This window comes from Marmota monax, unplaced genomic scaffold, assembly GCF_021218885.2.
Source record: "Marmota monax isolate L192 unplaced genomic scaffold, Marmota_monax_Labrador192_F-V1.1 WCK01_AAM20220418_F8-fsc00236, whole genome shotgun sequence".
Taxonomy (NCBI): Eukaryota; Metazoa; Chordata; class Mammalia; order Rodentia; family Sciuridae; genus Marmota; species Marmota monax.
The window spans coordinates 161,177-183,312 of record NW_026693806.1 but is presented as its reverse complement, the minus strand read 5'-3'; the positions used below and the strand labels follow the sequence as shown (position 1 = coordinate 183,312).

The window sequence follows — 22,136 nt, the reverse complement described above, 5'->3', positions numbered from 1 at the left end:
TGCACCACCACTTGGTACACTACTTGGTCACAGTAGTTTATTTTTTAAAATAATTACTACGGACCAGAAAAAAAAACTAGAAGACAATATACTAAAATGTTCTCAGTGGTTATCTGGCAGGTGGGTGAGAGGTGTTGACGTTTTTCACGATTTTCACTTTCCTGCTTTTTGACACTGTCTAAATTAAAACAAAACAAAACACATTCAATGTATAACCACTTTATTTCAATAACTGGGTTTCCAGTTTGAAAAGAGGACTAGAGACCCACTGTATTAAAGTCCAGCTCAGTTTGTCCCCAAGGGTTTCCTGGCAACCTTACATTAGCCCTTTAACAAAAATCAGCCCTTTATTAATAAATGCCCCTTCAATGACCAGTCAGTACCCACTTCATCCTCCAACCATGCAAAGCCCAGACCAGCGTCTTCCCCAGGGTGTTCCTTTTCTCTACCTTTCTCTTTTTAACTAATTATATGTTCACAGATGAATTTTAAATAATGATTTTTCTTAGTACAGGAAATTAACCACTGAGCAACACCCCCAGCCATTTTTCATATTTTATTTTGAGACAGGGTCTCACTGAGTTGCTTAGAGCCTTGCTAAGTTGCTGAGGTTGGTTTTTGAACTCATGATTCTCCTGCCTCAGCCTCCTGAGCCACTGGGATTACAGGTGTGCACCACCGCGCCCAGCTGCACTGATGAATTTTTTAAAAAGTAGAAATGCAGAAGGAGCCAGAGGGAAAGACTGAATTTTCTTTAGGATAGCTTTCTTAGTGCTGGAGATGGAGCCCAGGGCCTCAGACATGTGGGGTGAGTGCTGCTCTGCTGAGCTCCACCTAACCCAAGGACTGAGCGGTACCTGGACCCCTTAGCTGATTCCTGATGCATACTTTCATAAAACAGGGTCACAATCTAAAACTGCTTCCAACTGCCCCCAAGACAGCTTCACAGATAATGTTTTCAGCATTGCCTAGCATTTAACTGCAGTGTTGGACCCTGACCTCACCAACCCTGATTCTGGACATCTGGGCTCTTTCTCTTCCCTCGGGTCTTTCTCCTCAGAGGCTTTTCCCAACTCTCCTTCTCCACAGCATCCGGGGACTTCCTACAAGCAGCAGTTTACCTGCTTATTAACTGTCCACCCTCCCACCCCACACAGTAGGCCCTCCCTGAGGCAGGAGACTGCTCCCTGTGGCTCAGTCTGTACCCTGGCTACCTGGCTCACAGTAAGGATGAATAAGTTTGCCTTTGTTCACATATGAATATCTGACCAGTGAAACTCCGCATCATGTGCAACCACAAGAATGGGGTCCTGAATAGAATAAGTCGTACTCCATGTCTGTATAATATGTCAAAATACACTCTACTGTCATGTGTATCTAAAAAGAACAAATAAAACATTTAAAAGACCCAGTAGTACATACAAAAAATAAATAAATAAAAACACCTGCTGTATGAGACAATGCTTGTAGAACAGAATGAGGGGATGCTCTGAGGAAATTCTCAATCTGCCTGTGGCCTTCTATGCCCGGAGCCTTTCTTATCTACCCCTGTATCCTTCCCTGCAACTGCCAGAAGTAACTTCTCCCCATCACGGGAATATTGTCATGACTTGTAAGCCAGCATCTCTGACACGAGAGGAGCCATTCAGGAGGTTAGGAGGGGTGGTGTCAGGCAGCTCTGACTCTACTCTCCTTGGGCTGGGGTGCAGCTCAGTAATAGAGCACTTGTCTAGCAAGATCCAGGGCCTGGGTTCAGTCCTCAGCAACACAAAAGAAAAGAAGGGAAGGGGAGGGAAATCACTTCTTTGCCTGGGGGCGCTCCAGTAGGAAGCCGGTCATCAGTGAATCACAACCTACACAGAGCCCCAAACACAGCTACATACAGAAGCGCTGGGCTGGGTGCACAGATCTCTGAAGACTCCAGGTGTAAGCTGGGCACGGCGGCACAAGCCTGTAATCCCAGTGGTTTGGGAGGTTGAGGCAGGAGGACTGCTGAATTCAAAGACAGCCTCAGCAATTCAGTGAAGCCCCAAGTAACTTAGCAAGACCCTGTTTCAAAAGAAAAACTAAAAAGGGCTAGGGATGTGGTGGTTAAGTGCCTTTGTTTTCAGTCCCTGATACCAAAAAAAAGATGTCCACTCCAGGTGCTTGTTGTTCCCCAACCCTGGTGCCCCTCTCTCTCAGTGGGGCTCAAGTTGGCAGAGTGGGGCACACTTCCCTGCCTGAGCTGGGTTACCCTGTGCCAGGAGGGCGTGCAGATGGGCAGGGCCAACCCCAAGTAAAGTTACACAAGACCCCAAGCCACAGGCCAGAATGTGGCAGACACTGCCCCAGGGGCCGGCCTGTGTCTGCTGCAGGACAGAGGGAGGGTGGGGAGAAAATGCTTCACACATGCTGTTCACACATAGGCTCTTAAGGCCTTTTGTGGCTAACCTTGGAGGAGTCTGAAGGTCATGTGCACTGTAAGAGTTCAGTCTGTCAGCGGGTTCCTCCTATTAGGGGAGAAGGGCACATGTCCCTTTAACCCTTGCTGTCCTGCAGGCTGTATTTTCTTCTAGCTGCCTGCAGCTTCACTCTCATTATTAACTCTTGGCTATGTCACAAGAGTCACTCTTGGCTATGTCAGCTTAAGTCACCTCTGCCTTCTGCCCGCTGCTCATGCTTCTGTCGGCTACTCCCCAGGTGCCCTGGACTCCTCATCCATCAGCCCACTCACTCTTACTGCCCTTCTTCCCACCAGACTGCAAACATCACAAAAGCAGGGACCGGGCTCAGCTGCTCAGCCTAGTGACCCCAATACCTGACCCGAAAGAGATGCTCGCTATGGAAAATACTTGAAAAGAACAGGAGAGGGAAAAAAAAAATTATTTAGGTTGTAGCAAACTACCCATGCTAGTGAGCAATTCTAAACCCTCAGGAAGGCCAGATGGGAGGCAGGAGAAAACCGAACCGGAGTAGCTAAATTCCAGGGGAAAGAGAGGCATTTCCTTGCCTTAGGGTGGGAAAGGAAAGGAGCTTTGGTCTATCCAGCGGCAATAAAGGATTTCCAGAGGAAGCAGGTCAGTGTTTATGGAGAACTGGGAATTTCAAGAAGAATGATAAATTATGTATCCATTTTAGAGGCAATGTTTCTCAGAGCATGCTCCCTGAAGCAAAGGGTTCTAGAGGCCATAGTTTGGGAAACACTGCATACCACACTGCTTCTTCGTGAATAAGGAATAGTGCATTAGCCCAGGAGAGGCCCCGAAACATATATTCAGCAATAAAACGTATATAACTTTGGGAAACTCTAGGTTCAATTCATTGATCCACAGAATACCATTCCTCACCCCATTTGGGGGAGGCAGAAAGCTTCTTTTGGGAAATAGCGCTTTAGGGTGCTGCTGCTAGGGGATTTAAACTCTAGCACATCTGCAAGGCTAGACCCTGGCAGAAATCCCTGGCTAGGTGCCTAATAATTTGATGATTCTAAGCCTAGAGATTTACTGAAAAGCTTGCTGAGATTAACAAGCGCAGCTTCCACCTGCAGAACTGCCCTGGTAAAAATTTCCATATGGCCCTGGCACGAGAGATCCAGGAAAGGCCTACAAGGGGCTGCAGATGGCAGAAGCCCCAGGCAGTCCAGAGCTGGGTGCCCTCCCTTGAGAGGTCCTGGGACTGGACTCCAGATGAAATCCCCTGCCCCTGTCTCACCTCACATGTAATATATATTTTTAATATATATAATTTTGGCAGCTCCTAATCCTCCATAAATAGCAACCTCCTTGGAAGCTCTCTGTCACCATTTGGTAGACTGAGGCCCGTGCCACCCTAAGGCAAGGAAGGACAGATTTCTCTTTTGCAGAAATTCAGCTTCTTGTGCATCCCCGCCCCCCGCCCCCAGGCCTGCATGTGTAATTTGGAATTACTTATTATGATGAATAGTTTTAGATAGTGTTCTGAGAGTACAGATTTATATACATATATATCTTTCCATATCCCACAGGTAGATAAAGAGTTAAATAATTTAAAGCCTTTTATTTATCATAGCAAGATATGAAAAAAGACCATGTATAACCTAAGTGACCAACAGGAAGCAGACCTGCAGATCTGAAGGGAAAGAGACAGAGGAGGGAGTGTTCCTCAGAGGCCTCAGGAGTCCCCAGCACTGACCCGAAGGCCCAGCCAGGCGCCTCCCTTGTTCCCTCTCTGTCATTGCCTAACACAATCTGAGGAGGCACTTTCGGTAAGTGGCTACACCTCTGTGGGAACTGTTTCGACACCCTCTGGAGGGCGGACCGCAGCACGAGAAGCCAGCAATGCCGGCGATGTCCCCTCCTGCTGAAGTCTGGCCCAAGCTTCCGTCCAACAGAGTGAGAAGTTGCACCCAGTGACATCTGTCTGTCACTGGCCCTCTACCCCTCAGCAAAAGGCAGGCGGGCCAGCACCACTCCTCATTCCTAGGAGCCAGAGTCACTGCCCCCTGAGCAAATCTCTGTACCATGCTCAGGTATGGCTGCCGGGTACCTGATGTGACCACAGGCATCTGCCCGGCCTCTGCTGGTCCCCATTCCACCTCTCCAAACAGCCCCAGAGACAATAATCAGGGCCTTTTTATATCCCTGCTTCCAGAGTTCTTCACTTCAGTGGCTTCCTGATAGGATCACATTCCTCACACTGCCCGAACCAGGATGCTCTTCATTCTCCATGCCTGCAATATCCAGGGGCAGGACACAACCTCTCTGTAATAAGTCCCAGGCTTGGATCTCTCTTTTCCCCTCGAAGTTACTCACCTTGTTTTCTTCCCCTTGCCCCTTCTCAGTGCTGGGGAAGGAATCCAAAGCCTTGCACATGCTAGGCAAGTGTTGTGTCACTGAGCTACATCCCCAGCCCAGGGTTACCACTCTTGTGCAGTGGCTCTTACCACCCTGTGTTCAAAGCTCTTCACTGTCAACTTCAAGCTTCCATCCCTAAGTTCCAGATTGGTTCTGGTGCTTTTTCTGGGCAGCCTGACTCTAGCATGAAGCCCAGAATGGTTCAGTGGGTAACTCCTGCTACTCCCCGCAGGGCTGAGACTCTGCTCCCCTGCCCATCTATGGTCCAAAGTTTCTCAGAGGGTCATCATTAACTACTTGCATTAGCGTCTCCTGGAGACCTGTTTAAAAACAGAGGTTCTTCCTTGTACTGGGTTGAATAGTGTTCCCCCAAATTTTACATCCATCCAGAATCTAAGAACGTGACCTCATTTGGAAATAGGGTCTTTACAGACGGAATAAAGTGAAAATAAGATTATATTGGGGCTGGGGCTGAAGTTCAGTGGCAGAGTACTTGCCTAGCATGCATGAGGCACTGGATTGGATCCTCCACACCACATTAAAAAATAAATAAGATAAAGGCATCCTGTCCATCTACAACTACAAAAAAGGGGGGGGGATATCAAATTGGAATAGGATGGGCCTTCATTCAACACCTGGTATCCTTATAAGAAGAGAAAACATGAGTGGAGATAGCTCAGTGGTAGACCTCTTGCTCAGCATGTATAAGGCTCTGGGTTCAGTAACAAGTATGATTAAAAAAAAAAGTGAGGGGTGGGGAATGAACACACACACACACACACACACACACACAGATATGCAGAGGGAAGACAAGGTAGATATCCAGAGAAGAAGGCCTTGCGAAGGTGGACGCAGGAAGTGCAGGCATGCAGCTACAAGCTCAGGACCACCCTGAGCTGCCTGGGATCTCCTGAAGCTGGAGAAGGCTTCAGAGACAGCACAGCCCTACCCACACCTCAATTTCAAACTTACAGCCTCTAGAACTGCGAGAGAATGACTTTGTTGTTTTCAGTCTCTCCGTGTGTACGCTTTGCAACAGCAACCCTAGGAACTGAACATACCCCCTTGTTACTGAATCAGAATCTCTGGAGATGGAGCTGGGCAAGTTTGAGTCCCATGCCCAACTATCAGCTCCAAAAAGGTAAAGAACTTAATTCTGTTCAAAACATGGTGGCTTACACTGAGGCTGGCACACAGTCAGCTGCTTAAAAAAATAAAATAAAAATGCGTTGAAAGAAAGAATGAACAGGCACTGATATTCAAAGAACAGCCAGTGCCTCAGGCAGTATGTTTAACTGGTTCTCTTTCAGAAGCAACTTTAATAAACAAATGAGATAATGTCCACAAGGCATTGGCAGTCTCTGGCACACGCAGCAGGTACCCAGTAAACATCTACTCCCTTCATTCAGGGCAGAGTGTCCTTTGAGATTACTAGAAACTAACAGTTTCCTTCTGGGATTCTTCAAGAACAATGTTCACTGTGAAAAAGGCTGACCACGCTCAGTTCCGGAGTTACTTTGTTCCAGAGAGGAAGCAACTTGAAATCTTTCCTGTCTCATCTATCTAACTGGTCCTCTTGACCTCTGTGTCTAAAACCTCTCAAATCTCTGTTCTTCCTGTGCTGGCTTGGATGCCATCACCCTGGACTGCTACAACACCCCAATAGCCAGGGTCCACTTCCAGTGAGCCAGCACCCCCTTCTCACATCTGTCCCATAGCTCTGTACCTGCTCTCAGGACTGACATCTAGGGAGCTCAACATCCCCAAGGCCAATGCTCTTGGTCCATCTCCCTGATGCCCACCCTCAATCACCAAACCAGCAAACCAGCCCTCATGGGGCTCGCGCACTGGCATCTGACTATCACATGCTGCCCTGAGCCTGGTAGAAGAACTTCCTCCACACCTTTCTCTCCTTTACTCATCCTTTAAACCTGTATTAAACAACATGTCCTTTTAAAAAGCTTTTCAAGACTTCCCAGGCAAGGGGAGAGTGGTCATCAGTGTGAGCTTTAGGGCCAGGCTGCCTACTAGTGGGTGGTCTTGGGTAAGTTATTTAACTCTCTAAACTTTGCACATCCCACCTGTGAAATGGGAACAATTATAGGACCTTCTAGAGGGGGCTGCCTGGAGGCTGAGCTAGTGGAAGGGAACAGAATGCAAGCCCTTAGCACAAAGTAAGCTCCCATTAATTATGGCCACAATGTGTGGCTGTAAGTGGCTTTATATGATCATGTCCTCAGTTATGCCAAGGACCCTGAGGGCAGAGTTTGGGCCATGGTTCTTCCTGGCAGAGCCTCCCATGAGGCCACAGGTAATACACTGGGCTCATTCAGTGACTGTGAATGACGAGGCTATGTTATGGTTTGGATCAGGAATGCTGCACAAAGGTTCTTGTGCTGAAGGCTTAGTCCCCAGTGTGGAAGTGTTCAGAGATGGCTTTGAGGAAGTGATTGGATCACAAGGATGTTAACCATATAAGTGGTTTAATCCATTGAGAGTTCACAGCTAAATGGGCTATCAGGAGGTAGGCCTAGTTGGAGGAAGTAGGTCACTGGGGTGTGCAACTGGAAGGATATATATTATCTTTGGCCCCTTTTCTCTCGCCCTCCCTCTCTCTCTCTGCATCTCTGCTGCCCTGAGCAGCTTTGCTCTGCCACGCCCTTCCACCATGATGTGCTGCCCCACCTCAGACCCAGGAATCAACGAAACCAGCCAACTATGGACTGAAACCTCAGACACTGTGAGCCAAAGTAAATCTTTCCTCTTTTAAGTGGATTTTCTCAGATATTTTATCACAGCAACAAAAAGTGGATGGACACAGGTTACCTCCTGGACAGTGTGTGCCAATCAAACCAAGGAGAGGACCAAGGAAATAAGACAGAACATTGCCTTCCCCAGACTCAGGCTGACAGAGCCTTCCAGGACCCATGCTCGGCTTCTCCATTTCTGACCACAATGTCAATCTCCCCTCCAGAAGTGTACCTGACACCAGGCACGAGTCCTTAGCTTTTACCTTGTTTGTTTGTTTGTTTGTTTGTTGGTCTTTTTTAATCCTTTTTGTTTTTTTTGCCCAGGGCTGAGGACCGAACCCAGGGCCTTGCACGTGCTAGGCAAGCGCTCTCTGCCACTGAGCTAAATCCCCAACCCCGGTCCTTAGCTTTTGTCTGGAAAAAAAAAAAAAAAAACCTTCCAGAAACAACTTCATAGTCAATCTTAAAAATAACCATGAGAACAAACTCTGAAGCATTAAGGGCAAATGGGGTATCATTTCTGCAACTGGGTTCAGAAAAGAAATGTGTACATGTAGGGAAAGAGAAAGATAAAACAAATATGTTAAAATGTTCACAAAATCAAGTTCTATGCTTACAACTCTTCTCTAAGCTTGAAATTGAATCAAAACTGAAAGTTAACAGCAAAGGAGACTAAAGAGAGATTCTGACTCCAAGTCAACAGCTCTGTACCACTAACCCCCACCTTCTCACCTAGCTGGGCCACTGCCCCATGTCAGCTGTTTGAGGGGAAGTCCACATTACACCATCACTAACTTCAGGGCCCATTGCAATTCCTCTGCAGCCTGTGTGTTTTGGCTAAGGTGAGGCTGGGGGTAGCAGATGACAAGATTTTGAGGCTCCCAGTCTCCCATTTGACAGGGAGGCTGGGGCCACGTGCTTAAGCTCTGGGAGGCTGTTTCTCTACCAATGTGATGGAGTTACTGGCAGCCACGCCACCTGCCCCACCAGACTGCTGCGACAGGGAAGTACAGGAAGGCAATCTGTGGGCTGCAACGTACAGTCAGATAAGGCGTCTGTGATGTGCACACACTGAGGGGCCCTGGTGCAACCATGAACCTGGCTTAGAACTGCTGGGGGAGGGGGGAGCGCCTGCTCTCATGACCCATGGTCTAGCGAGGGAGCCAAACGGACTTCAGGCAATCACGTAAGTGTGTGAGTACAAGTTCTGCTAAGAGTTGAAGGAATCATGTGCGTGGTCTGGGAAGATATAACAAGGGGCCCAGCCCTGAACTTGTTGGGGAGTCGGGACAGCTTCACTGAGGAAGTCTAAAGCCAGAGAAGAAGTAGGTTAAAGCACGTTATAATCCCACAAGAGTGGGAAGTACATAAACCGAACTGTTCACAGAGAATACAAATGAGAGCATGAGGAAGGAACAAGTCAGGTAAGAATATGGCAGACAAATGTACTGGCTTCCCAGAGAACCAACGGCCTGAAAAAAAAAAATTTAAGGGATGTCAGAGGAAGGAGACATTAGAGAATAAAATACTAAACCGAAAAAAAAAAAAAAAACCCGCCATGCACAGACTTGTCTGGATTATGATGTAAACAAATCCCTATAAAACCCTTTTTAAAAATAAAAGATTGGGTGTCACTATATTGCTCATGCTGGCCTTGAACTCCTGGGTTCAAGTGATCTTCCTACCTCAGCCTCCAAAGTAGACGTGCCACCACATCTGGTTGATTATAAGAGCCATTTCTGGCACAATGGGAAAACTGACATGGACTGAACAATGGAAGATATTGATAAACTATTGGTAATTTTGTTAGGTGTCATAATGGCATAGTTATATTTTTTTTTTTAAAAAAGGCCTTAACTGCAGCTGACCTTTGTGAATAAAATGACATGCTGTCCAAAGAACAGACCAAATGGGTAATAAAGCTGGGTGAAAGGCACAGGGGGAATCACTCTCTCTACTTTTATAACATTTTAAAATTTCTGTAAAAATTAAGGGGAAAAAAAACCCCGTAGTTAATGTCAGAGTCAGAGGTTCTCTGAATTATTTGGATTTTTTCTTTAAGAGAGAGAGAGAATTTTTAATATTTATTTTTTAGTTTTCGGTGGACACAACATCTTTTTTATTTTTATGTGGTGCTAAGGATCGAACCCAGCACCACGCGCATGCCGCTACCGCTTGAGCCGCATCCCCAGCCCTATTTGGATTTTTTTTAAGTTTATTTTTTATTAGTGCTGGGGATTGAACCCAGGGCCTTGTGCATGCTAGGCAAGCACTCTACCAACTGAGCTATCCCCAATACTACTTATTTGGAATTTATTTTTTTTACAACATTCAGAAACATCAATGATCACACAAGACAAGGCTGTCTGTCCGGCCATACCTAGTGACTCCACCATATTTTAGTGTATGGATGAGCCACAGTGTAAGCCACTTCCTTCTGATGGGCACTGCAGTTCTTTCCAACTCTGCCTTGCAGTTGAACCTATCCAATTCCTAATGCTCTGCCTTGTATTACATCCTTCCCTCCCTCCTTGTCTCCCCACAACCCACCCACCCAAGTCCCCCAATGACCACTTCTAGACTAAGTATCTGGCATCACTGTGTGGTGGTTCCTGCCACAAGAATGCCCACATTCTGGCACCATTTTCTCCAGTGACATGCAAGGGACTGGTGCCTCAGGACAATTCAAATTCTGCCTCCCAAAGACTTAGTTACCAAGTGACTGCCACTTGGGGCTGGGGGGAGCAGCACACACTGCAATGGCTGGGATGAAGAGGGGAAGGATGAATTTTCTGGGCAGGTTCCCTCAACAGTCCTCATCCAGCCCCTGACAAGGGTCTCAGGCCAGTTTCCTGCTGCAGGCAGAGGTCCATGGATACCAGAGATGATCCAGAGAATACCCTTCCCATTTTCTAGTGTTTTCCCCATTCTGGATTCCTGGTCATTTTAAACAAAACCAATGAAACATAACTTTTAACCAATCCAAATGGCAGTAATTTTTTTTTTAAAGGATTATGTTCAGGGTTAGCAAAGTTACTGGGAAGAAGTCATTCTATCACACCAGTGCAAGTGCAAAACAGTGCAACCTCTCAGGCTGATTAATTGATGACATGCAAGGTTCTTAAAATCATCCTCTGTGACCAGCAATTTCAAATTAGAAATTCATTACCATAAGCATACTTACAGATATACAGACAAGGACCACCACCATAGGACTATGTAAAATCCAATGGTCAATCCAATGGTTCACCAGACACAATCCAAAAAGCATTCACTGGGGGGATGGATGAACAAACTGTGTTACATACATACAATGATTTATTACTCGGCCATAAAAAAAAATAGACTACTGATAGAAACAATGTGTGTGAATCTCATAAGCATTACATTAAGTAAAAAAAAAAATTAAAGTAAAAACAAAAAAAGGAAGTAAGAAAGGAGTCCATATAAGTTTCATTTATATGAAACTCTGGCAAAAACTAATCTAATCTACAAAAACAAAAGTAGGTCGAGGATTGTTTGGAGCTGGGCGTGGGATGGAATGACTGGCCGAGGAGGGGAACAGGGAGCTTTTTTAGGTTGATGGTAATGTCTTCCATCTTCCATTGTGACCTGAGTGGGCAAGTTTGCCAAAACTCACTGTATACCTAAGATCTGTATGTCATACCATATATAAATTATTCTTTGGTATTAAAAAAAATAAGCAGCTCCACCTAAATATCCAATAAGGAGATGAGTTGATCAAACCGTGGTGTAGCCACGAAATAGAACATTATACGTGAGACTGGAGAGGAGTAATTAATAACCTAGAAATTCATGTCTTACACCCAGTTCATGAAAAAAGTGAAGTTAGAGAACTATAATACACTTGATGGCATATTTGTAAAATAAAATGCATCTATATGAATAGAAGTGACCAAAAGAAAACATTCTATTCATTCATTCAATATGAACCTGCTGAGTTTCTACTACACACCATTACTGTTATAACCCCAGCAGAAGACAAAGCATCCCTTCTGCTCATTGAGCTTCTGTTCCACGGTTTTATAAAAATATTTAGATGATTATGCAAACACTAAAATAATAAAATGGTAAAGGAAAGTATGCAAATCATACTACTAAGTGTATCAAAACACAGACAATTTATGCTTGCTCAAGCTTGCACACAACGACTCATAAATGACTATGAGATGTTAAGATCCTTTTCCTTTGGGGAAGAGAAACTGGGGGATAGGATGAAAGGAAATCTTTTCACTATCCTTTTATACGGCATTTCCTTTTAATCATGTTCACGTATTCTCTATTTCTAATAAACACAAGTGATTATTTCTAAGTTTTTTGCTAGGATCCAGTAATCAGGAATTGGGTGGAGAAGAATGATGTGGAAAGATGCATAGGCAAAATGAACAGAAAATTTCCAAAGTCCCTTTCCAGTTTTACTTTTTAAAAAAATCTAAAAATTCCTTGTGATGACATGCATACAAAAGAGCAGAATATACATCAAGTGTTATCAGAGGTCATTTTCAAGTGGTAGATTGGGAGGGAAACCTGACTTTCTTCCGATTGCTTGTATTTATTTTTGCAGTTTCTGAAACAAATACTTTGTGTGCTTGTGTGTGTGTGCGTGTACGTGTGTAATAACCCAGAGTCACCTCCCGCTGCCAGGTGCACCAGAGAATCATTGGCTGCACTCCCTTTACCCAAGGGGATAAGTGATTTAGGAAGACAAAGAACAAGTCAAGGACAGGGGCATGGGGCCAGCTCCCAGCCCTCAACGTCCTCCCCTTTACATAGAGAGCACAGGCTTCCCCTGTCAACCAGGGTGCCCAGCCAAGTCCTTCCCCATCCCACACCCTGGAGGCCCGGAGGTTGACAGAGTGCACACAGATCCATATTCTCCCTGGAACACCTGGGAGGCAGGTGTTACAGATAAAAAAAAAAAGCCTTTGAAGATAAGTCTGCTTCTTCCACAGACAAGGTGCGCTGAGATCAAGCTTCAAATGGGTGTTGTACACACACACACACACACACACACACACACTGTGCACTTTGGTATTCTAAGACCGAAGGATTCAGTGACAATGCCGAGTCCTGATTCGATTGTGCCATTAGCTTCCTGTAAGATGCAGGTGAGGGCCAGGTACCGGGACCATGCCTGCAATCCTAGTGACTTGGGAGGCTGAGGCAGGAGGATCACAAGTTCTATGCCAGCCTCAGCAACTTAGACCCTGTCTCAAAATAAAAATAAAAAGAGCTGGGATGTAGCTGACTCATAAAGCACCCCTGGGCCCAATTCCCAAGACCATAAAAATAAAGGAAAAAAAGAAAAACAAAAAACAAGACACAGGTGAGGCATTGCAGCCAGGGAGTCTCAAGCTGGACACCTTCTTGAATGACATATTGTCCAGCTCTCCAACCCCATCTTCAGTTTTTGGTCCTTCTCCCATCTTTCACCCTGTCTGTACACACCTCTGGGGATAGCTCAAATCACCTTGGCAATGTGAACTGAAGAAAAATTCCTTCTTGTACTGTGAAGCTTGGTGCCCTCACCTCCAGGAAGGACCATGAGGGTCAGTCACTTAAGATATCACTCGAAGACAAGTGACAATGCCAAGTCACTTGCGTCACCAGGAAGCACCCTGTCAGTACAGTAGATAAGGTCTTGTCAAGGCCCACATTTGGGTTTGAAAGGCCTGAACTGCATGTTCCTAGATGTAAGCTGGGCAACAGGGTCTGAAATACCTTCCTATTGGCAGATCTGGGCGAGTTTTGTGATAGGGGGAAGAACTCCTGCCTGGGGCTGCAGAAGCTCAAAGCTGGGTAAAGACATGGAAAAGCCACCACTTTCTATAAGGAGTCAGATGTGTAGCTTATGGTGTAAAAATGTAAGGAATCTAGGCAAAAGAGTGAGAAAAAAAATATATATATATGGAAAGAAAGAACCAAAAAAACATGCAAACTTCAGGGGTTGCTAGAAAACAACACAGTTGTAACTCAGAAGCCAAGGATGGATCTAGGATGAGATTCTACCATTAGTCGCTGGTAGAGTTCAGGCGAGACAGAAGCCCTGATGCATTTCTTTCCCTGATAAATTAGAGGAGCCCCTTTGCCACTCCAAGGCCAGACAACAGCAGAGGCCAAAGCACTTCAAGGTGAGAAGCACCATATATAGGTATGGCCACCCACCAGGACCAAACAGGGAGGTCCTGGCCTGATAGGGCCTGGCCTGGTCCTTCTCAGGGCCTAGAATGAGGCCAGCACTCACAGAGGCTAACTTTTCAGGGTGGTTTAAGGAGAGTATATTTCTTAGAGACCATTGCAAACAAACCAAAGCACCAGACCCTATAGTCCTGATTGACAGTTTAAATATTTCCCTGCCTTGTAAAAAAAAAAAAAAAAATTTTTCCCCCCAATTTACATTCAAGCTCTGATACAATCAGGTGTTTGCTCTTAAGACAGTGACATTTAGCTGAGGCTTGGAGTTCTGTCTCTGTAAAATAGGGGTAATCCCAGCACAGGGCCAACATGAGGAGTAGATGAGATAATTCTTGGTAAAATTTGTATTGTTGGTGTTTTGGAAGATCTTTTTCTAAATTTGATCACAAATCAATGTCCTTTATCATTCCACTGAATCAAGAAACCCTGGTGTCCTGAAGATAAGGTCCTCTAAGTGTGCAGGGAGGCAGCTTCAGGAAGTGGGAGAGAGGCTCCAGATGGCTGGCTGCTCTACAGAGCTCAGCCAGGGGCAGGTACCATGTTGACTTCCACCCCAGAAGATGGTGGGCCCTGGGGGAGTGGGAGGAGGAGGAGGCCTCTGGCCAGGCTCCAGAGAGCAGAGATGAAGCTACCCTTAGGCCACATCAAGCCAGGCTTATCAACACGGCCTTCGGGTAGGGTAGATATTTTTTCCTCCAAGTATCCCCCCCGCATCTCCCTAAATTCAAAACATCTTAAACCACAATGTTGAAGGCTCGCAAACATTTTCTTCACTTACTATTACTAACTCTTTTCTCCCAGTTGGAGAATGAAGGCTACATGTAAAACAAGTGTAAAGAAGACGAGAGAGTTTTATTTTTGTGGCTCATCTGGAGATAAAACTCAGGAAGAAAAATGGAATCTTTTGATAGAGGTCTGGGCAGGATTATCTCGATTCTTCTTTTCTGGGCTCAACCTGCAGTCATTTTCCTAGATCCTTAAGCTGTACTTTGGTCCAGGCCTGAAAAGCTGCCCTGTGGTAATTGTCTCCGCCCAGCATTACCCGAGAGGAGAACAGGCAGGTGTCTAGGGAGCTGGGAGGAATCCTCCTTTGTGTCCTGTGTCTGATAGCCCAGCTAACTGTGGACTTCCCTGGCTGTTTTAGTCAGCTTTGTCACTGCTGTGACCAAAAGACCTGATAAGAGCCATTAGAGGAGGAAAAGTTTCTTTGCGGGGGCTCATGGTTTCAGAGGTCACAGTTCATGGAAGGCTGGTTCCATTCCTTGGGATCGAGGTGAGGCAGAACATCATGGAGGAAGAGTGTGGTGGAGAGAAGTGGCTCAAGACATCAGGCCAGGAAGCACAATGACACTCCCCTCATGGACACAAAATATATACCCCAAACCAATGCCCACCTCCTCCAGCCGTACTCTACCTACCTTCAGTTACCACCCAGTTAATTCCATCAGGGGATTAACTCACTGATCAGGTTAAGTTTCTCCTCACCCAATCATTTCACCTCTGAATGTTCTTACATTGTCTCACAAGTGAGCTTTTGGGGACATCTAATAACTAAACTACAACACTGGATAAGCCAGGAGATACCCCATGACAGAAGCCGAGGACCCAACATAGGATCTCTGGGAAGCACTCCTGCACAGCCATTCAACATCCCCCAGTAGAGTCTATCCTGGGCCTGTTTCCAACCTATGGGCTCCTTACTGTCTGTGACTGCAAGGTCCCTCCCCAAAGTACAAGGCACAGGAGCTCAGGGTCTAATGAGCAGGACATGTTTACTACATAGGTGACAAAGATCATGAGAGAGGTAAACACAGGTTGTTGGGACAAGGACACATGGCAGAAGGGAGAGAGGCTGGGCAGGAAAAGTGGCCTTCAGGCTGAGTGCCATCCCATGTTCTAATTCCACCATGGGTACCCCAAACTTGCCCAAACCTGCTAATTCTTGGGAGTCAAGATTCTGTATTAATTTTAAACTTTGGTAGATGTATCTTTCTGCCCAAAAAGAAAATAAAAAGTGACTATGGGTTTGCTCGTCTGGTACTAGTACTTTACCACTGAGCTGCATATCTGGTCCTCTTTATTTTTTTATTTTGAGATGGGGCCTCACTGAATTGCTGAAGCTGGCTTCAAAGTTACAATCCTCCTACCTCAGACCTCCAAGTCACTGAGATTATAGGCGTGCGCTCTTGTCCTTGTTGCCAGATGGCTGTGATGTGCTGGTTCCTCCCTCAAGTTCAGTGAATAGGGCCAAAGGGCACTCAGGTAGCAGCAGCAGGTAAGAAACCTGACTCTCCTGTTTCCTGTGAATGGGACTCCACTGCCCCATTCACAGGACAGGATGCCTTACCCAGGCAGGCGGTCTTCCAATACAGGGTCCTGCTCCTGTGCACCGGCACCCCACACCCAGCAGAAAGCTCAGAGGGCGGGGGAACAGAAGGGAGGAGGGGTCTAGGTGGCTTCCTCAGGAGCAAGAGGGCCAGGAAAAATGATCAAAGGAGGAATTTAAGGGCTTAGCATGGGAGAAAGGTAGTCTGAGAACCAGAAGCAGGAGAGATTCCTCCAGAGCTCCCTGGGCAGGAGGGGGGCTCCACTGCCCCATTCACAGGACAGGATGCCTTACCCAGGCAGGCAGTCTTCCAATACAGGGTCCTGCTCCTGGGCACCAGGCCCTTGCCAGACACATGGCTTTTGGTAACTGCTCTCTTTGGGGACCTCAACCCTGTCACTGGTCCAATGTTCCAAAGAAATAACAAAGCCTTTCTTACAAGGATTGCATGTCACCCTGTGGGCCCTGTGCAGGGTGGCCACAAACCCCAAGACTTATCCCGAGTCCACACTATATGAAGGGGCCATGGTGTCCCATGCAGGGGTGATACATGGAAAGGCAGGGCACCTGTAAGGTTCCTACTGCAAGTCCTACAAGGTCCCTTAATCCTTACATTCCTTTGAAACACTTCTCTGCAGTTTTCTCATGAAGACAGTAAACACTGATGTATTCATCCTTCTCATCACTTCATACATAGCAGAAAGGCTCCGTGGTAGGCACCAAGTCCCCAGCCCTGAACAAGACAGGCCTGTTCTCATGGAGCAGAAACACTAATGTGAGAGGAAAGATGGCAAACAAATAGGAAATGATTTCAGATACTGGTAACTGTTATAAGGAAAATAAAACAGTGATACGGAGGGGGAAATACCACACTGGGTGAGGGGAGACAACCACACTATAGACATATAAGAAGCCCCAAAGAACAGCCAATGCAAACGCACGAACAAGTTGGACCTATTCAAGGAACAGAATTGAGGTCAGTGTGCCTCCAGAGGAATGAAGGGAGCTGGGGGTGTAGAGGGGCAGAGCATTCTCCTAGCATGTGCAAGGGTCTAAGTTCTATCACCAGCACAAGGAAGGAAAGGAGGGAGGGAGGGAGGAAAGAGGGACATGAAGGATGGGAAGGGAGCAGGAGAGAATGTAGTAGAGTACGCAAGGACCAGAGATTCTATCCAGGGAATTTTTTTTTTTTTTTTTTTTTTTGTACCAGGGATTGAACCTGGAGGCACTCGACCATTGAGCCACATCCCCAGCTCTATTTTATATTTTAATTAGAGACAGGGTATCACTGAGTTGCTTAGCATCTTTCCTTTGCTGAGGCTGGCTTTGAACCCGCGATCCTTCTGCCTCAGCCTCCTGAGCTGCTGGGATTACAGGCTTTTGGTAACTGCTCTCTTTGGGGACCTCAACGTGCACCACCATGCCTTCAAGATCTGTAAGCAAGGAAGTGACACAATCTAAATCATGGCTATTGTGGGAAAATGGACCTCAGCAGTCAGGAAGTTCAGCATGCAGCTCAGGGTTTCACTGCCATTACTACCTTGCACCCAACACCTAGCCTTGTTTCTGTGGTGTTTCCTTTCCCACACTGTAGTAGTCTGATGCTAGACTGGACTCAGATCTGATGAAATGGGCCTCCCGCTCTTTCCAGAGTCTCAGGGTTGCCTCACGTGGGATAACTGCTAGTGGTTCTGTGGTGACAACACACGGCATACGTGTCCATGTACTTTGGATTCATCCAGCAATGTTCAACAAAGAATGAGTGTCTAGTGTGTGCCAGGTGAAGTTGTTCTACAGTGTTAAAAATGCATTATCAAAGAAGACGTTTAATAAAAAAAACTACCCCGAGTGGGAAAAACAAGAGGCCAGCCCTCATTCCTCAAGGAAGGCAAGGCACATTCCGCTGCAAACTCTCCATTAAGCCAAATGTTCTTAAGAAACATCTTTTTGAAGAGGAAGAGAGGAAATAAAGAAAAAAAAAATTAGCAGTATTTGGAGGACAGGGGACATGCTAGCCAAAGACACTTGGGATTTGCTCTAATAAGATCAGCTTCAGGTCATGGGTAGCCCTGGACACCAATCCCTGAGTGAATTTTCTATTTCTAACCTCTCAACCTGGGACAAACCTGACTTCACTTAAAGGTGAGCAGCCAAGAGGGAACTATAGGAGGGACTATGGCCTCAGTAAAGCACAATTCATGGGTGAATCACCTCCTTTTCGAGGCTTATATACATATGTTTATATATAAAGGGCTGGGCTTGTCAGGGAACTGAACCAGTTGAGTTTATATTGCTCTCAGTAATCCCTCCCTCTAAGTCAAAGTCATTCTTCATAAGCTATGAGCAGAAAGGACAAGCATAGGAGCCTTTGATAAACAAGGAGGCTCAGTTTCCAAGGCAGCCCTAACTCACTGCATCCAGCCACCACCTCCAGGAAAGGGCAAGACCCCAATGCCTGGTCTACCACCCTTACCACCCCTGCTAATGGAACCAGCAAGACCTGGACTTCTCCAGAAGCCCAGTTTGTCACACTGGCCATTCTGCTCCAGGAAGATCAAGGAAAACGGGGAAAGCTATAGCGTGGACAAGAACGCCAGGCAAGGGTTCAGCAGAGCTCCCACGTAGCTGGAAGACAGCCACTCCTGAGGGAGCAAAACCCCCAGGAGCTGGCAGCAGGTCCCACAGACACCTGGTAGGAAAGGGCTGAATGCAGGAGCTATGTGTGGAGGGACTGGGGTGCCCCAGAGAAGACCTCTCCCTCTCCACACTGGGTTGAGTAGTGCGCCTCCTTTGCTTAGTGTCCACCTAGAACCTCAGAATGTGACCTTACTTGGAAATAGGGTCTTTTCAGATGTAATTAAATTAAAACGAGGTCATGGGCTGGGGATGTGGCTCAAGCGGTAGCGTGCTCGCCTGGCAAGCGTGAGGCCCGGGTTCGATCCTCAGCACCACATACAAACAAAGATGTTGTGTCCGCCGAAAGCTAAAAAATAAATATTAAAAAAAATTCTTTAAAAAAAAAAAAAAAAAAACGAGGTCATACTGGATTAGGGCGGGTGTGTCCCTAAGAAGAGAAAATACACACAGATAGACTGCAGTGACGGAGGCCATAAATGCCAACGATTGCCAGCAGCCACCAAAATTTAAGAGAGAAGGATTACCTTCTCTGGGGCTTTCAGAGAGCGTGTGACCCTGCCAACACCTAGATCTAGAATTTTTAACTTCCAGAGCTTCAAGAGAATAAATTTTTGTTGCTTCAAGCGCTCTATTCAGGTGGCCCCAGGGGGAAACACACCTACTCCCCTGCTTCACACCTGTTCCCCAAATCACCCTTCCCAGTTTCAGCTCAGGCCAGGGCCTCCAGTCCACCTGGCCCTCCAGCCTCCCACGCCCACCAGCCCTCCTCTCTCCATGGGAGGAGAGTGCAGGGGTCACATTTCAGCTGCCACCTTCTGCAACAGGAGGGGAGCCCGGTAGGGAGGTTTTGTTTTCTCCTTTTCTCCCTCAGCCTTCCAGTTTTGTAGCCTCTGTCATGTAGATTGGAGTTTCTTAAATTTCAGTAGTTCTGTTCCTTCCTACACACACACATCACATATGGCCATAAATATGCCATTATCACGAAATACCACTGACCTAATATTTCTTCACATAAACTTACTCATTTTACTTAAATGAATTTACTGTGTCTAAGCGCTCTACCACTGAGCTACCCCCCAGCCTAATAATTTTAAAAGGAACTGCTATATCATGACCACGATAAATAGAAAATCAGCATCATTTATCCTATGTAGAACTTCTCTCTCTCTCTCCCTCCACTTATACGTATACACACACGCACACAACACATATGCATGCCTATAAATTTCGTATTAAAATTCATTACAATATGTTTAAAGATCTATTCCTATACAATTTAAACCAACAAGGGGTGGCAATCCTATGAGAAATACTGCCTTTGCGGTAAGGTGACTGTCTCCGTTTAATCGTCCTGGCTGGGAGCTCTAGGCTCCTAATCAGCAAAAACTAGTTCAAGTTCTCTAATATTGCTCTAGTCCTCACTCCCGACCCCTACACACCCCAGCACTCCCGAGAAAGGCACCCAGAGTTCTGAGTTCCCACGCGGGGCGACCTGAGGACACCGAAGGGAGGCAGGAGGAGGAATGGAGAAAGAGGGCCGACTTTAAATACCCAGTCCCGCGAGTGACAAGGGCGGGGAGGGACTGACCTTCTCGCGCAGAGTGCAGTGGACGTCCGAGGCGACGCGCCCTTCCCACCACGGCTCATCCATCATCGCGACTGCAGCGCTGCGGTCCGCGGCTAGCGGGATCTTGGGGCGTACCCTGCCAGGACACGGGCAATTACAGTGGCCAAAGCCTATTGACGGCTCCGACCCCCGCCCTTCACCCCGGTACCCTTATCCTCCCTCGCCCCTGGTCCGGGGCCCAGACGGGCGCCCCTCCTGCCTCTCTCAGCGAAGCTGGCGGTCACCTCCTGTCCTGGAAAGCCTACGGGTGCCGCCTCCTCTCTGCCCGCTGGACCAGGGGCGATCTGGAGCTGTGCAACAACTTGCAGAATTTTTATCTTCCCTTTTGCAAAAGTTGCAGAGAAAGTTACCGAGTCCGCTAGCTCGCCCGAGGCCAGAGCTCCGGCGGCGGCCACCGGCTCGCCGTCCCCAACTCCTCCCCCGCCGCCCAGCCTTTGTCCTGCTCCCACATCCTGCCCTCGAGCCGGGGCGAAACTCACGCATCCCTCTCCGGGCGTGGGGGGCCGCGGGCGCCGGGCCCCTCCCACGGTCAAGAGGGCTGTGCCCTCCGGTGCCTGCACGCGGCTGGACCTCGTCCCGGGCTCTCGGCGCTCTCAGCTGCGGCGTCCGCAGCCCGGGTCCCGGGCCGCCGCCGCGCCCCTGCGTGCGCTCGGGTCCCGCCGCGGCTCGCAGCTCCCGACCGCCGGGGGCCTCCCTCCCTCGCTGGGGGAATTGGGGGCCGGGCTTCGCGCATGCGCTGCCAGCGCCCCGCGCCCCGCGGGGCTGGGGGCTGGGGGCTGGGAATTGGAGTCTTTCTTTCCCCACCGCTGGCTGGGCTTCCTGCCCGCCCTCCTCCCTCGCCTTGGTAGAAAGCTTCCTCTCACCTTCGCGGACACTTGTGGTGGGCTCCTGGGCACCCCGTCGGCTTGCACCGCGAGCGTGGGGACGCGGCGCCACCTGCGCGCACCACGCGTGAAACGCGCGGGCAGGCTGTCCCCAGAAAGTTCTGCCTTCCGCGTGCATTGCTCTAGCCAACCTGCGATAAGTTCCACCTGTTTTGTTTATTTTTTTTTCCTTTCTTTTTTATTTTTAAACCCGCCCTGGGATGGGGAGGTGGCTTTCCAAACGACAGACACTTCCCACAAAAGCTCTGGAAAAGCCACTCCTTGTTATCCATGAGTTCCTCACTGGTGTTTATTGTGCTTGTGCAAAGTATGGATCCATGCCGTACATTGTAGGAAAACTAGTCTCCTTGAAAGGTTACGTGGATGGAAAGCAGTGTTTACAATTCAGTAGTTTTCAGAAAGGCGCTTTCTTTAATCAGCCCATCTGGTAGCACAGCATAGGACTGTCCTGATTTTTGTGAGATCTTTGGAGATCACAAACTTCAGATCAAATCCACCTATTAACTGGGTGATTTTTGACAAGTTCCTCTCAAGAGTCTGGGGTCATGTAAAATGGGAATATAAATTTCACTAACCTGCTGAAGATCTGTTATCATTAAATGAGATAATGCACGTAAGAGAATAATCACTATGCCCGGTATAAAGTGAACACGGAAGAGTCTTTAGTTTCTGTCTGATTGTCTATAAGCAAAAACCCACGAAAAAAAGATTAAGTCAACTTTGATAAATTTCAATTGAACCTTTAAAAGCATGTTTAATCAATTAATTAATTAATTATACTTTTTTACTTTTTATTTATTTATTTTAAAATATTTTTTTAGTTGTAGATGGACACAATACCTTTATTTTATTTATTTATTTATTTTTATGTGGTGCTGAGGG

General features: G+C 47.1%; 1 protein-coding gene across 4 annotated transcripts in view; it reads right to left on the bottom strand.

Annotated features, from left to right (window-relative positions):
• Positions 1-21,353, bottom strand: part of Ccnjl (cyclin J like) — a 53,022-nt gene extending 31,669 nt beyond the window's left edge. Inside the window, exons 1-2 of one of the 4 annotated variants that reach the window (XM_046462223.2) lie at positions 21,234-21,353; positions 20,332-20,446 (exon numbers count right to left, since the gene is read on the bottom strand). In XM_046462223.2, coding sequence (XP_046318179.1) covers positions 20,332-20,397 — 66 coding nt within the window. In that variant the 5' untranslated portion in view covers positions 20,398-20,446; positions 21,234-21,353. Of the gene's footprint in view, positions 1-10,748; positions 10,839-20,331; positions 20,447-20,720; positions 20,817-20,849; positions 21,168-21,233 lie in introns of those variants that run through there. The other 3 variants (XM_046462222.2, XM_046462225.1, XM_046462221.1) reach the window with 3 other exon arrangements.
• Between the last annotated feature and the right edge of the window lie 783 nt (positions 21,354-22,136).